Source organism: Heliangelus exortis, chromosome Z, assembly GCF_036169615.1.
Source record: "Heliangelus exortis chromosome Z, bHelExo1.hap1, whole genome shotgun sequence".
NCBI classification, from domain to species: Eukaryota; Metazoa; Chordata; class Aves; order Apodiformes; family Trochilidae; genus Heliangelus; species Heliangelus exortis.
This window is the reverse complement of record NC_092454.1, coordinates 18,743,703-18,758,674: the sequence shown is the minus strand read 5'-3', so window position 1 is coordinate 18,758,674 and position 14,972 is coordinate 18,743,703. Positions and strand designations below refer to the sequence as shown.

The window sequence follows — 14,972 nt, the reverse complement described above, 5'->3', positions numbered from 1 at the left end:
GTGCTCCACTTGGAATGCAAAGCAGGTAAGAACCATGAGAACCAGCTTCTCCAGATGACAGGGAATATAAAGCTGCACCACTGAATGATGTATGTGAGGCTGTGCTTTGTGCAGGTAGCAAAGAGAGCTGCTTGGGTTTACCAGCTTGCAGTAAGTCATCAGTGAGGCACACAATGTCCAAGGATGGAGAACTCACAGTAGGAGTAAGCATCTCCATGGGAAGTGAATAAAGCTATTCACAAGTTTCAGAAGCAGCATCTGGAACTAGCAGGAAGGCTTACAAGCTAAATTTTACCCACCCTGCTAACTCCATAACACAGTTTTACTTTTTTCCTAAATAAGGGCAGGGCCCTATCTTTGCAGAGACAACCCACGGGGAGCTGTGTCTTCCATAAGCCCCAGACGAAACATTCAAAGAGATGAAACCTGAGATGACTCTTGAAATGCCTCAACAAATAATATGACCCAAGTTCAATCAGTACCACTGTTAAGTTGCCTGGTATAAATAGAGAAGCCAGGAGGGGATTTAGTTCCAACTTCAGCCAAGAACATTGGGTAGCCAAACAAAATCAAAGAGAAATAAAAATTACAGCATACCAAAGTGAACCTCCCCCATAAAGGAATGAAGAAAGGTAAGGTAAAACTCTGCTATACTGCCAAAGTTAATGATATAATCTGCTCAGGCACAGACCTTCCTGCAGACACGCAAGTCAGATAAAACTCCTAAAACTCAGGTTAGGAATCAGAAGTCAGTTCTCCAACCTGGTCTGTGTGAAGACCCCTCCCCCTTGATCAGGACACAGGTCAAGGTCAGTTCTCTGGGTTTGAGAGGCCTTACTCTGGAGCTTAAGCAAGTATGTTGCTCTTAAGTTTACCACAGCTGGGGATTAATTAACAGAGATTTAGCACACTTTATAGGGTACAATAGTGTGTTCCACAACTCTTTATACATTGTAATAGTGTACTACTGCTTTTAAGCTGTAATTCTTCCATTGTATGTGTGAAAAGTTGCAATAGGGCACATTCAGTCTCTCAGTGCAGTTCCAATTAATTGCTTGCTTGAGCCTTATAGCTAAACCTGTAAGTTCAACTAAATCATTTGCAGTCAGTTCTCGTTGTCACAGCAGTGCCTGGGGGGTGGATGAGCCTAGCCTTGATGTTACATGGTCACCTGCAGTACTGTATACAGCTCTGGAGTCCTTAAGGACATAATGGTCCTGAAACGTGTCCAGAAGAGAGCCACTAAAATCATCAGAGCACCTCTCCTATGAAGACAGGCTAAAGAAGCTGGGGTTGTTCAGCCTAGAGGAGGGTCTGAGGTGACCTTATGGCAACCTTCCAGTATCTGAAGGGGACCTACAGGAAGGATGAAAGATGGAGTAGGGCTTTTTACATGGATGTGCAGTAACAGGATAAGGGGATATGGTCTAAAACTTGAAGAGGGGAGATTTAGGTTAGACATTAGGAAAAAAATTGTTAATTTGAGGGTGATGGGACACTGGAACAGGTTGCCCAAGAAAGCTGTGGTTGCCCCTCCCTGGAAGTGTTCAAGGCTGGGTTGGATGGGGCCTTGAGCAACCTGGTCTCATGGAAGGTGTCCCTGCCCAGGCAAGGGGGGTGGAACTAGATGATCTTTAAAGTCCCTTCAAATCCTAGCCATTAAGTGAGGATTCTGTGATTCTGTGGTGGAGCCTATAACTGGAATACCTCCAGGACTGCAGGGCTAGACAGCCTTTGTGAGAATCCCACAGATGGTAGACTGACAAAATGAAAGGCATCCAGATGCCAAGAGAAGATATGGAATCCCAGTAACCAGCACTTCATGAGTTAATGCCTCAAACAGATCTGTGCTGGGAACCTGGAGGGGTGTATTACTTGCTCTTCCTCAAGGCAAGTAAAATCTTCCCTTTGCTTCCCTCTTAACTGGGGGCCTTGTGGAGGTGACAGGTGAAGACAACCTACCTTTTGAGCATGCATGACTTTAAAGGTTACATTCTGGGCAGTGTGTCTACCCTGTAGGGAGCGATCTACAAGACCCTCAAGCCCACCAGCCAGACTTACTGCACATGCTCCGTTCCTTGGTTGGTGTGGTAGATATGAAAGAACATAAAAGAAAACAAGTGCCCCATTCTCCTACTTTTTCCTTGTGCTTTCTCTTAGTCTTGACTGCCACTTGAGGGTTACCACCAGAAAAGACCGGGAAGACAAGACCACTGTGGGATTTGGGGAGGCTGATGTGTTTTCTCTCCCCTTCTCTGACATGCTACCTCAGAGTTTCATGTTTGTCCTTTTCAACTTCTTACCCTTCGGCTTCGCTGTGGGTTCAGTAATTTAAACTAGTAACACCACAGTAAGTTTTTGCCAATCTGTTTATCGTTAACAGTTTGAGGGAAATGTCCTTTCAAATTTTGCCAAGATTGTTACTGATCTGAGATTGTTGTAGTTTTGCACTTCTTTGCCAGTTTTGTCTTGTTTAAGGTCAGGGTTTTGAGTAAAGCGCTATTTGTTGAAATATCCTGGGGGTGGTTTTGGTCCTTCTTGAACTGACAGAGAATCAAATAAAAATCCTTCCCGAGCCCGTGGAACCGTGACAAGAGGGGAGAACATGTGGCAAAACACTCCACAGTCCCCGTCCACAAAAGAAGAACCTGATGGAGAGCGGCGACCTCCAGGCGCCGGACACAGGGGGTGACAAGTGGGGTTACTGACCGGCCACTCAGGCTACCCATAATCAGAAATGGACAGACCACCAGCCTGGATGTTGGGAAGGCGCTAGGACACGCTGTTACAGCTGCTCCTCCGGCCCCACCACCAAGAAAGTAAGAAAAGAAGGCCAGACTCCGGCCCTGGGACCCCTGCCAGCTGCCTCGGGGCCTCTTGCTGCCCGGCCGCTGGTAGCCTGCCAGGAGCAAGGCAGGGCAGGGGCGGGGCTGGGCCGGGGGAATGCAGCAGTGACTGGCGGGGGGACCTGCCCGTCAGCGCCTGGCGAGCGCCAGTGGCTGAGGGGGTTGGGGGGCTCCTGGGAGCGGGGCCGGGAGAGCGGAAGGGCTGTTGGAGACGGAGGGCGTCGTGGTATAGAAGTTTTCTTGGGCTTGGTGTTGCAGTCTGTAAGGGAGAGGTGGCTGCGAGAGATCACAGACTCGGTGCTCAGACACTGTCTCTAATGGTGTGAGTGCCCAGCTGCGCAGGGGGATGGAGGCGGCTGCGTGTGCCTGGTGACTGCTTCTCACAGCCCCACGAGGAGAAGGTCTGAGTGACCGCAGACCAACGCTGAGGGTTTGCTTTGTGGACATCAAAGGGTGTCCCAGCCACTCCCCTCTCAGATGCAGTTACTTTTTTGCCTAAACAAGAAAACAAGAGTAGGGCTTTATCTCTGTAGAGATGTCCTATGGGGAGCTGCATAGCTAGGTCAGCCCCGACTCGTTCATAAGCTTCAGACCAAACAGGGCAATGATTTGGTTTGCTTACATGCAGCCGAGTTTCAGAATGGTGTATTAGCCTCTGCTCTCTCATTTCCTCCTGCAGACTGAAACTCTGTTACACAGCAGTTTTCTTACCCGACCAGTCCTGCTTCTAGACAGGCAATTTGGCTTTGGCTGCCCTTGAACAGAAAGTACAGACCAGCATTTGTGTTCAGGTTGTTTTATAATGTCCTCTTACAGATCAGTTACTTCTGATGCCTTTCTTGCTTGCAGTTCAGAGTTTTTTTCCTAAATGTGCTATAAATATTCCTGGATTTTAACTTCCAACCATGTTCTGAACAACTAGAGGTGTAGGCAGCAGGTGCCCGGACGGTGCCCGCCCCGCCTGTGCCAGCTGGGGCTAGCCCAGATGCGCATGCCCGATTTCGGCAGGGTGTGGTTCCAGCAGGTCCCAGAGCCAGGAGGATCGAACTTAGTTCTCTGATACTAATCCGAACCAGCACTAGGTCGACTGACTCTGTTCACGAACCGAGCTCGCTCCCGCAGCGAGATTCCTCTCACGTAACATCTGGTGGAGAATGCGGGCACCGTCCGGGCACCTGCTGCCTACATAGAGGGACATTTTTGCACCTTGATTTAGCTAAGACTGGAAAAATTTCTAGGCTTAGAAAGAACCAATTTCTGCGATGCACTAGTTGCCTGATTGTTCCTGTTGTCTACTCTGATTACCCGTCCTGTACTCAGCAAGCATTTCATACCTCCATGAGCAGGTGAGATTTGTGATACATTATTTACCCCAGGTCAGTCATGTTAACGCAGCTACTTTTCGCCAGGATTATTTCTACAGTTTGTAAATGCACTGACCTCAAAAGCTGTTTTTTTTTAATAATAAAAAAATCGTCATCAACCTCACCAGCCTCATCAACCCGCACCAGCAAATGCAAATATATTTCTTCATAGCTGTTTGGTGAATACTTGTCTAAACCATAATGACCTGGCTCGAAAAGCCGGGAAGCTGGTCACGCAGAAGAGCATGTGGTGCCGTGGTAGCACAAGCACTTCACACGACAGCGCAGCCCAGCGCCGGGACGAAGGGTGCACCTGATCGCCCAACGTGAGACGCTGTTTGCAAAGAGAAAGAGGACGGGGGTGAGGGCACCCCCAAAAATACCCGCGGCTCTGCGGGCTCTCCTACGAACTAGAAATACACCAAACGATTCCGGCCTGCTTTACGCGGGTGCTCACCCCGCCGGGCGCTGCGCCTCCAGCCCAGGCCCACACCTCGGGGCACAGCGGGTGGCGCCGCGGCGCCGTCAGCTCCGCCCCGGCGGTCTCTTGTCGCGCATGGTTCCCTGGGAAGCGTAGTCCTGCGCGCTGCTGCTCCCGGGCGGATTCAGCAGCCGAGCTGCCCTCGGAACTACGCCGCCCGCCACGCCGAGAGCCCCCTGCCGCCACCTCGGCTGCTCCCGGAGGTGCTTCCTGTTGGTGCCGGGTGGTGCTGCCGGAGCGGAGCGAAGCGGTGCTGCCGCTGCAGGTAGAAGAGCGGCGTGTGTTTGGTTGCAGCCAGCCGGCAGCGCCCGCGGGCTCAGCTGGGACGCGGGGCGGGCAGGGCGGCTCGACCGGGGCGCGCCGCAGGCCCTGGGGGTGGGGGGTGCCCGCAGACGGCGCTGCGGATATGGCGGTCTCAGGCCCTCTGTCCGGAGCGCCCTTGCCGTCCGGTTTGCTCGGCCCTCGCAGCGGGGCGACGGGGCGGCCGGGCCGAGGCGTTTCCTTCCTTAGGGGCCAGCGGTGTCCGAGGTGCTGTGCGTCTGAGGGCGCTGGGTCTGCGGGGCGGGGGGGAACGGGGTGGGAGCGGCTCCGACTGCAGAAAGTGTACGACGACTCCTGGTCTGGTTCGAGTGTCTTGTGGGAAAACGGACGAAACATCAGAGTGTGATTTGAGCAAAATCACAGAACAAGTGAAGGATCTGTTTTTGAGACCTAGGTAGGTGTATGTGCCCAGAAAAAGCATACAGGATGTTAAGGTGAAAAAGAGGAAAGAAAAAAAAGTGGAAGAAAATAAGATAATACATTGCCATACATCTTGTGAGGTATTAGAAAGAAAGAGGCTGTAGACGCTAGAGATGACACATGAAAGCAAAAAGTAGAAGTCCATGAAGGCTTCTGTCTTCAGGTGTAGTCAGAAGAATGCAAAAAGTTTTTGTTTTGGTTATGGCAAAGGACTGGGTGGATATCTGTAGCAGTGCATGAAAAATGAGGCCTGTGGGTTTTTTCAGAAGTATTTATCTGATGGAGGAGGCAGTTGATGTGCACAGGGGTGAATTTAACAGTGGGAAGGTGCAAGGAATCAGTAGGGAGTAAGGAGGTGACCTAGAGCTATAGAAAAATACAGGAAATCAATGCGAAATAAACAAGAAGGGAGCTCTAAACAGGGTTTGGCAAGGAATGGGGTGCCACATGAAAGATAATAAGACTATTGCTGTGACCTGTGAAATCTCTTTTATTAAACTACAAGCTGCACATCACCAGAAGAGCTGAGAAGGACAAGAGAACATAAGATGTTCAGTTGAGGTCAATGAGCCAGCAGCAATTGTGTGGAACAGAGAGGACTTCAGGGTAAAGAATCTGAAATGATGGGCTAAGGAAGTCCTGGAATGGCAGAAGGGGGAAGGAGTAAGTTAATTAAGAGAAGCACTATTATGGAAAGGCTCTGGAAAGAGGAGAGGAAAAAAGCTTTAGAGAGTGAGCCAGCAAGAGAAAGAAGACACTATCTGTGAGTACAGATAGGACTCTTTAAATTGCCTGGGTTATTATCACTGATCACTTTAATTTGTCCTCTCAAAGAGCTAAAATTAGCAAGGTAAAATCATGCCTTTAAACTAAAAATCATTCCTTTAAACTTAGTAACTTAATTGAAATCTCTTGTCATGGATGCTGAAATTAGCAGGAATCTGGAAGCAGTGCAAGTGAAATGGCTTCACCCATGCACTGTCCCCTTCTTAGCACAGGCATGCAAGTGTATGCAGTCAGACATTATACTCCAAGCTCAACACTGACCTGGCTTTAAAACAAAGGAAAAGATGGCTAATGTTCATCTGGATCAGTCTTCCCAGAACAGTTAAGTGTGGGATCGTTCAAATGCCATTGATCTGTCAGGGGCAGGAGCTTTCAGTAGCATTTCCATGAACTGGAGCCTACAGCGGTCCCATCCCCTTGGCAGCTGAGAGCCATTCCCTGTTTTCAGCACACAGAGGTCAGGGAGAAAAAGAGTGAGTGGGTGTTTGTCCTTTTAAAATCCACTTCCTCAGCAGTTTGATGACATCTTAGTACTTCTGCAGTCCCTGCCACGTGTTCTTTCAGTGTTTTCCCACTCCTTCTGTAATAATTGTTTGAATGTGGTTGAAAACTGCTAACATTACTTCCTTTTTCTTCCTCCATTTTTTTTTTGTTGTTTTTTTTCTGGAGGCATTATCAGAATGAGCTAATGCAAGAGGACAAGCAGCGTGCAGCTAGGAAAGCATAGAACCACATCAGTGCTGTGCTTAGGGTGGTGTAATTTCTGGGACTGGGCCTTTACGGTCTATCTCCCTGAGGATGCAGAAGGATGATAAAAACCTCATTCTTTCTGTCTTACCATGCCAGGTTTCAAAGATCCTTTCCTTCTCTGTGGCATCGTTGGTACTCATCTTTCCATCAGGCTGTCTGATATTCTAAAGTGTCAGGAAACAGTCCAACTGAAAAAGCAGGTACTTCTACCATTTTTATTTGAAGGAGTCCTGGCTGAGGAATTCTTCAGGAGCTGTCAGGGATGAGAGCTGCTAAAGGCACTACATTCAGCCCACATGAGACCACAACTCCCATGTGAGGTCTGTAATTCATATTAAGTAGAATTCCATTAGCTTAAAAGTGATCTGGTCCCCATTGTATGCCCAGGAATGCCTTGAATACATACAATATGTTATTATTAATGCATTATTAAACTATTTCTTGCCTTTAATTCAAAGAGCCTGGACACAGTAGACTGCAATAATCTAATCTTTATTCTGGGAAATGCTCTGGGAAACTGCTGCAAAGTTTGAAATAATTTAGAGAAACAATAGCCTGTAATAACTGTGATATTGTTTTCAGCTGTACTGTTAAAAATGGAAACACATCTCTTAAAAATTACACTGGTCTTACTGTGGAGCAGTAAGAGGAGTCTCATGCTGTGAAAGCAGGAAGATAAGACCTACGTACAAATATACTTAATGTTAATTTGCATATGGTGGGCTCGATTCTAAGCTCAAAGACACTGATTCTGAACTTCACTCTATAAGCCTGGTTCAGTGCCAATGCTAGCAACAGCAGCAGTCACAATTATTTATACTGCCTGCTGCAGTGCTAACACAGGTTGAGAAGACAATTTTACATTGACCATGTTACTTAAGTAAATAATAGGTTGTAAAAAATACTGTCCCTGCTGTACTTGCCCTATGATGCTTGCATTATGGAATGAGAGTTCTGAAGAAATGGCAAATTGAAATGTTTTCCTGATGCTTTTCACCACAGGATCTTTCAAAGCTGTGGGACTGCAAGTGTTAAATTTGTAGCAGGGACACAGTTCTACCTGACTGCAGTTGTCTCATTTCTTTTTCCTAGGTGAGAATAACTGAGAGAAACTAGAAGATGGAGGCACATTCGCCAAATCTGGAAGAGGATGCCAGACCTCTCTTGGTTCCTGTGGGAGGTGATGAAAGCCATTTTGGAATCATGAATATACAGTTTAATCCAGAAGACTTTAAGTGCAAAAGGTATGAGGAGGGCTGAACCTACAGATTTATTATATAATAATGAGTTGTTTAATCTTTGCTTTTAGCAGCAGAATCTTACAGAGACAGAAGACTAACATTTGGAAACCATGATCAGAGTACAAACATCTTCTTTTTCAGACGAAGGAATAGCCTCGTGTGACCCCTTGGCATACTGTTCATGGTTCTTTTTTTCTGTCTCTGCATCCAGCATCGTATTTCGGTAGAGCAGTTCTACTTAAGGAACTGGAGATGGCACTGTTGTCTACAGGATCCTCCTGTGGGCCCAGTTCACCAAAAGGAGATTTCTTGATGACTCTGCTTTGCTGATGGAGGTGTTTTGCTGCCATCTCAGTCTGCAGCTTTGGGAAGCCATAAGAGCTTACTTACAGAGTAGCCAAGGGCTAAGCAATCTCTCTTTTCTTTTCGACAAAAGGAAGGATAAGAGTTGGAGAAATGTGTGTATAAAGGTTAGGAAACTGTAGAGTACTTTCAAGTGTGAAAAGGAAAGGTGGAAAATAGCTTCTTGCTTTACTTTCTTTCTGAGGAGTGTCTGAGGCCCTCATGCTCCCCCTGCTAGTTTATATGGATTTTGGGAGCTCCTTGTGTGGAAGGAAGTCTGTGGAGCAATGGGTTTCAGATGGTTAGCAGCAAGAGAAGTTGACACATTTATCATATGTGTCATTTTTAAAAGTGAGGTGAAGTGCTGTTTCTTCAATGAATGTTTTTTTATGATTTCTGAAGTTTTGAAACTCAGCTTCAGAAAGGTCATACTCAGAAAGGTCATAGCATGTGGCATTTGGTTCCCTGGCCAAAAGCAGAAGCATATATTTGGATTGTGTTTTTTGCAGATCCACCCACTTTGTCCTTATTGGTCCTTGCAATTCTCCCATTTTCTACAACCTAGTATGTTGCCTTCCAAGCCTGCAGAGGCACAAAGATGAGGGGGATATCAGGAAAGCCTGGAAATCATAGTGGGCCCAAGGCTGAACTCCCATTTCTGCATATTAGAGGAGGCAGCTGCAGTAGTTTTTAGAAGAAGGAATGGGGAAGAACAGAATGTCAGAGTCTGTGTCAGTTGTGGTCAGAGCAGGGGGCACTTAAGGAGTCTTTCATTAGAGCTTCAGGGAGTAGCAGCTCCAGGGAGAGATGATTTAAAGTGGTTAAGGGTCTCGAATAGTGCAAGTGTAATAGTACGTGATCTTCTCTGTTCTCTGCTTAGTTTGCTCTTTTTAACTCACTCAGATAAGATGTAGGTGGGCAGTCGTTTTTCTGTGAGATAGCTCTTCAAGTGCTCTGTGTGCATTGTTTATAATCACTTCGACTTTCTTACTGTTGTTCGGTTCTTTTGTTCAGGTTGCCTGAGATTTGATGGCATTTACATAGGCATTTCATTTTCTTAACAGCTTAGAGTATTGGGATCTTTGAAAGGCATGCTTTTCAGTGTTTATTTTAGATAAGCTAATTGTTCTTTAGAGCTGTAAATTATTTTGTCTAGTATTTTTTTTGCTAAATTGAGGAAAATACAAAGCCATTTCTAATCTTTTTAAAGAGGATTTACTGGTTTTTCCAGTAATCCGAATTACTCACACCTTACAAGGTGTGTTTTGCCCATTTTACAGGTCCCTTTAAAAACTAGAATTTAATTGCTGCAATGGCTTATTTGTTATTGTTGTATGCAGAGAGAGAATTGTAGGTTTTTTTCTGGCTGCTCTTTAAATCTGTTTAATGTCTACAGATACTGCAGTTGTCTTTAGCAACCTTCAAAGAAACCAGTGATTTTTTTGTGTTGGTTGTTTTGCATTTGAAAAACACTTGATAATGCCTGTTGCCAAAGGGAGATCAAGCCTTCTTCCTTTTTCATTCTTTTCTGAAGTCCTTTAGTGTTCTTACACAATGTAGGTACAGAAGGTAAAATGAATGGGTTTTAAATTAAACGGTGTCTGTGGAGGGCATTCAGAGAAGACTTTGTCATGCAAAAAGATCGGTGACTTTTTGTTTTCAAAGGTAGACAATGGTCAAGACTAACATGCATAAAACTACCATTTCTGCCTTCATTATGCTGTTAGCACTCCACATCCAGGTTTTGTTTTTTTTAAAATTTCATTGTCTTCTTTGAGTTTTTCTGTATTGCTAACATTTTTGCTAATTCCCAATATTACTACTGCCTAACTCTAAAGAATTCATACCTTCTTAATGAAGAACCGTTGTACTTCTTTGTAAGAGAAGAGTAGAATAGCTTTGCCTTTGACATGGAGGAAGGAACAGTGCTTGAAATGTGGTATGGTGAAGTTTGTGATTCTTTTTTGTTAAAATGGGTGTCTTGTGAGCAACAAAGGTGACTTAGTATTGTGCTCTGTCTGACGTGTGGATTTGGTGGATTTGTTCTGTATCCAGCATTTTAAGTGCCTTGTGTGGTCATGCTCTAAGCATTATAATGACAAGAGTGATAGGAATATGAAAAAAGCTTAAGTTAAATGTATTGCCAAAATAATGAAGATCATATGGGATAAACTGTAAGCATATTGTTTATAGTGAGTAAGTAAATTCAAACAGCTTAGAAAGTAAAAATCAGTTCAGTCTTTGTATTCTTTGAAGCAGGTTTATTAAGCAAAGCACACTGTCATCTGTAATTACCTATTCAGGCAGTTCTTGATTAAGAAAAAGCAAACTTTGAGTATATTCATATTATTAGTATTTTTCACCTTACCTTAATTTCCATTCTAGTGAATCAGTTTTACTGATCAGTTTTTCCTCTGCTATATACAGCACTCTTGTAACAGTTTGGTAGCTCAGTAGAACAATAAACCCATAAGAATTTACTGTCTTTATTTCTGTGTAATAATCCTGTCACATGTTTGAAAAGTACCTGACAGATGTGGGGTGTCATTGAAATCTGTGCAACAAGCTAAAATGGCTCCTTAAGGGCCGGTGATGGGGATAGTGGATGAGGGGAAGTGGATGGAGTCTCCCTGGACTTCAGCAAAGGTTTTGACACCGTCTTCCACAGTATTCTCCTGGAAAAGCTGTCAGGCCACAGCTTGGACAGGGGCACTCAGCGCTGGGTTAGGAACTGGCTGGACGGCTGGGCCCAGAGAGTGGTGCTGAACGGGGCTGCATCCAGTTGGTGGCCAGTCACTAGTGGTGTCTCCCAAGGATCAGTGTTGGGCCCAGTTCTGTTTAATATCTTCATTGATGATTTAGATGAGGGGATTGAGTCCATCATCAGTAAATTTGCAGATGACACTAAGCTGGGGGGGAGTGTGGATCAGCTGGAAGGCAGGAGGGCTCTGCAGAGGGACCTGGACAAACGGGAGAGTTGGGCTGATTCCAATGGGATGAGGTTCAGCAAGGCCAAGTGCCGGGTCCTGCACTTTGGCCACAACAACCCCATGGGGAGCTCCAGGCTGGGGACAGAGTGGTTGGAGAGCAGCCAGGCAGAAAGGGACCTGGGAGTCTGGATTGACAGGAAGCTGAACATGAGCCAGCAGTGTGCCCAGGTAGCCAAGAAAGCCAATGGCATCCTGGCCTGTATCAGGAACAGCGTGGCCAGTAGGTCCAAGGAAGGGATTCTGCCCCTGTACTCAGCGTTGGTGAGGCCACAGCTTGAGTCCTGTGTCCAGTTCTGGGCCCCTCAGTTCAGGAAGGAGATTGAGGTGCTGGAGTGGGTCCAAAGGAGGGCAACCAGGCTGGTGAAGGGACTTGAGCACAGATCCTATGAGGAGAGGCTGAGGGAGCTGGGGCTGTTCAGCCTGGAGAAGAGGCGGCTCAGGGGAGACCTCATCACTCTCTACAACTCCCTGAAAGGAGGGTGTAGCCAGGGGGGTTTGGTCTCATTTCCCAGGCAACTCTCAACAAGACAAGAGGGCACAAGAGGTCTCAAGTTGTGCCGGGGGAGGTTTAGGTTGGACATTAGAAAGAATTTCTTCACGGAGAGGGTGATCAGACATTGGAATGGGCTGCCCCGGAAAGTAGTGGATTCTCCATCCCTGGAGATATTTAAAAAGAGACTGGATGTGGCACTCAGTGCCATGATCTGGTAACTGCAGCAGTAATGGATCAAGGGTTGGACTTGATGATCTCTGAGGTCCCTTCCAACCCAGCCAGTTCTGTGATTCTATGATTCTATGATTCTTATGGTCTTCTTGGAGGAGAGAAATTGTTGAGCATCTTTTAAAGAAGTTTTTTTATCATATTTATTTAAATATGAAAAGTTTGTTTAATGTAAAGTTATTAATGCCATCAGGTAGATCCAGAAGACATACAAAAAAAAGTGTTATATTTTAACTGCCTAATACTCAGGACACAACTTTTGATCAGATGTGCTGAATCAGTTGTTTGCTATTTAGAAATATTTCAGAAAAGCTACTTGTAAAACAGTTTAATACTTCTGAAAATAAATATTCATTATACTGCTTTACTGATGTGCAAGATGTAGTACATTGCTGAAAATATCCAGAATAAAAGATGTTGCACCCTTATGGATGCTTGCAGTTGCAAGATTGTATATAGTTTGCTGAACAAATTTTCCCATTGTGCTGTTCCCCCAGCTCTCCAAGTCCAACACTTGAACTTTGCCCACCACAATATTTGGAAACAACTGTATTCATCACCAGCAGTTTTAATTTCCTTCATTTACAGAAATTGCTACCGAAGTTCATATTGTGAAAAAACTTGGGCAGGAGCCCTCTTCTCTTTTCCTGGACCAGCACTAGAATTCTCATTAACCACCCCTTTGTATGAGTGAGAAATAATTAGCAGATAACTAGGTTATCTTGGGATAGTTTCTCAAGTGCATGCCTGGGGTGTAGCGTATATGAGAGCTGTAGACCTCCTGCATTTTGTCAGTCATTGTGTTCTGGAAAAAGCTGTGTGTCACTGTTGTGTTTTTTTAATATTGTTAGAAAAAATGAATTGGATACCATAGTCTGTCTCAATGTGTGGAAATAGTTTACACTTTTTTGCATTAATAGTCACACCCTCCAGTCATGACACCCTTTCCCCTCCCCCCAGGTCACAATGTCCCACATCCTTTTCAGAGTTGTTTTTCCCCGTGTGAAGATACAATGTGATTGCCTGTATAAAGCAGAAAGTTTTTTAAGAATCTGCTGGGGCTGCTGATGTTAGCATGTACAGAATGCTTACAGTTCCTAAACAGTTTTCCAAAATACATCCCAGATTATATCCTGCCTTCTTCAGGCTTTGAAAATCTTGCTCTTTGGGAACTGCTTTGAGTATTTGAGAGCTTCTCAGACTTTTCTCTGGGTATGCCCTATGACCAGTCGTTGATCTTGGTGTAGCTGGGACTGGGAAATTACCTTGATGCTAGACAAAATGCTACCCTCCCCTAGTCGACATCGGGGAGGAAGGTTGTGTCCCAGCCTTCCTTCATAAGCTTCCAAGTTAGACGGGTGTTTTCAAGAGATCTCTTAACAACCGTAAAACTTGGTGAGTGCACATTCTGTTCTAGCATAGTCACTTGCTTAGATTGTGGGTGCAGGGGTACCCTGAGAAAAAAAATTGCTGCTTTAGATCAGTTTCATTCTCAACCCACGCACACCAGTGGGGATCAAGAGGGAAAGTAGCCCAAGTGCTGGCAGCATTAAATGTGCACTCCTCCTGGCAGGAGGCAACACCAACAAATAGAAAGTATTCTAGGTTGTTTAATTGTTTTTTCATCACACACAGATTAGATTCTGGATTGTACCCTTCTATTTTGTTCTGGGCCATAAACTGCTTGTTTGATCCAGGCTTTGTTCTCTGAACTTTGTTCACAGACTTTGTTAATCCTGAACAAAATGAGATACCTTTCTCTAAAGAATTTATTATCTACAGTGAGATACATATTTGCTACACTTGAAATTTTTCGTTGTTTGGTTATTGACTAGCAGCACTGCTTTCCCCCTAAAATAGGATGTATTTATTTTTCAGACATTTTAGTTGCAAAGTTGTCTATGGCTTTAACTTGAATTGCTTTAAGAAAATGATACCCCATTGTATTCCAGTCCAGAAAAATTATCTATAACATCCATGTTAGCAGCTGTTGATCACTATTTTGAAGGAAATGTTGGCCACAGATCTCTCTTTGAAGCAAACTGCAGGCTTTGTCTGAGTGTAATTTTTCCATAGTAGCAGATGGAAGATTATGGGGATGTACTAATAATATTAACTGGGGAGATAGAAAGAGGTAATCCTCATGAAGCTCTTCACACTATGTAGGTGCTGTATAATAAGAAAAATATGTACTTTTTGTGTTCTAAATATAATGTGTCAGTGACCCAAAAAGAAAACAGCAGAGAGCTAACAGGGGGTAGGAAGGCATTTTAACATACTACATTTCATGTTTTTATAGCTACAATCATATTTTAGATGTCCTTCAGTGTAATATTTTTTAGCAGTGATTGCATCAGCCCAATAAAAAAAGTGAAGTCCTTCAGAGTTGAGTATTTTTGTATGGTGCATATCTACAGAATTAGTTAGCCCTGTGCAACTGTGGCTTGAGTAAGAAAGCTATTGCTTAAAGTTTATTTGTGTTTAATCATGTTATCTTCCCCTTTCATGTCATAGACAAGGGAAAAAAGGAGAATTGAGAATGTTTTAAAAACTGTACGTTCACTTTCATTTCAGTAAATGGGAAAAGCCTTAGCAAATCTAACTCATATTTACCATGATAAAGGAAGATACAATACTAAGAGAAAGGAAGGAATGAATTTGTGGAGAAGGAAGTTATTTTTCTCTTTTTCCCACTTCTGTCAGTTTTTAT

The 14,972-nt window shown here is 44.6% G+C and overlaps 2 protein-coding genes across 3 annotated transcripts in view; one reads left to right on the top strand and one right to left on the bottom strand.

The window, feature by feature from the left end:
- The window catches only part of DDX4 (DEAD-box helicase 4), a 96,061-nt gene that overhangs the window by 27,242 nt on the left and 53,847 nt on the right, over positions 1-14,972 (bottom strand). The window lies entirely within an intron of this gene.
- SLC38A9 (solute carrier family 38 member 9) overlaps positions 4,841-14,972 on the top strand; it is a 46,015-nt gene continuing 35,883 nt past the window's right edge. Inside the window, exons 1-2 of one of the 2 annotated variants that reach the window (XM_071731594.1) lie at positions 4,841-4,956; positions 8,061-8,212. In XM_071731594.1, the coding sequence (XP_071587695.1) occupies positions 8,088-8,212 (125 nt within the window). In that variant the 5' untranslated portion in view covers positions 4,841-4,956; positions 8,061-8,087. Of the gene's footprint in view, positions 4,957-5,287; positions 5,407-8,060; positions 8,213-14,972 lie in introns of those variants that run through there. The other variant, XM_071731595.1, reaches the window with a different exon arrangement.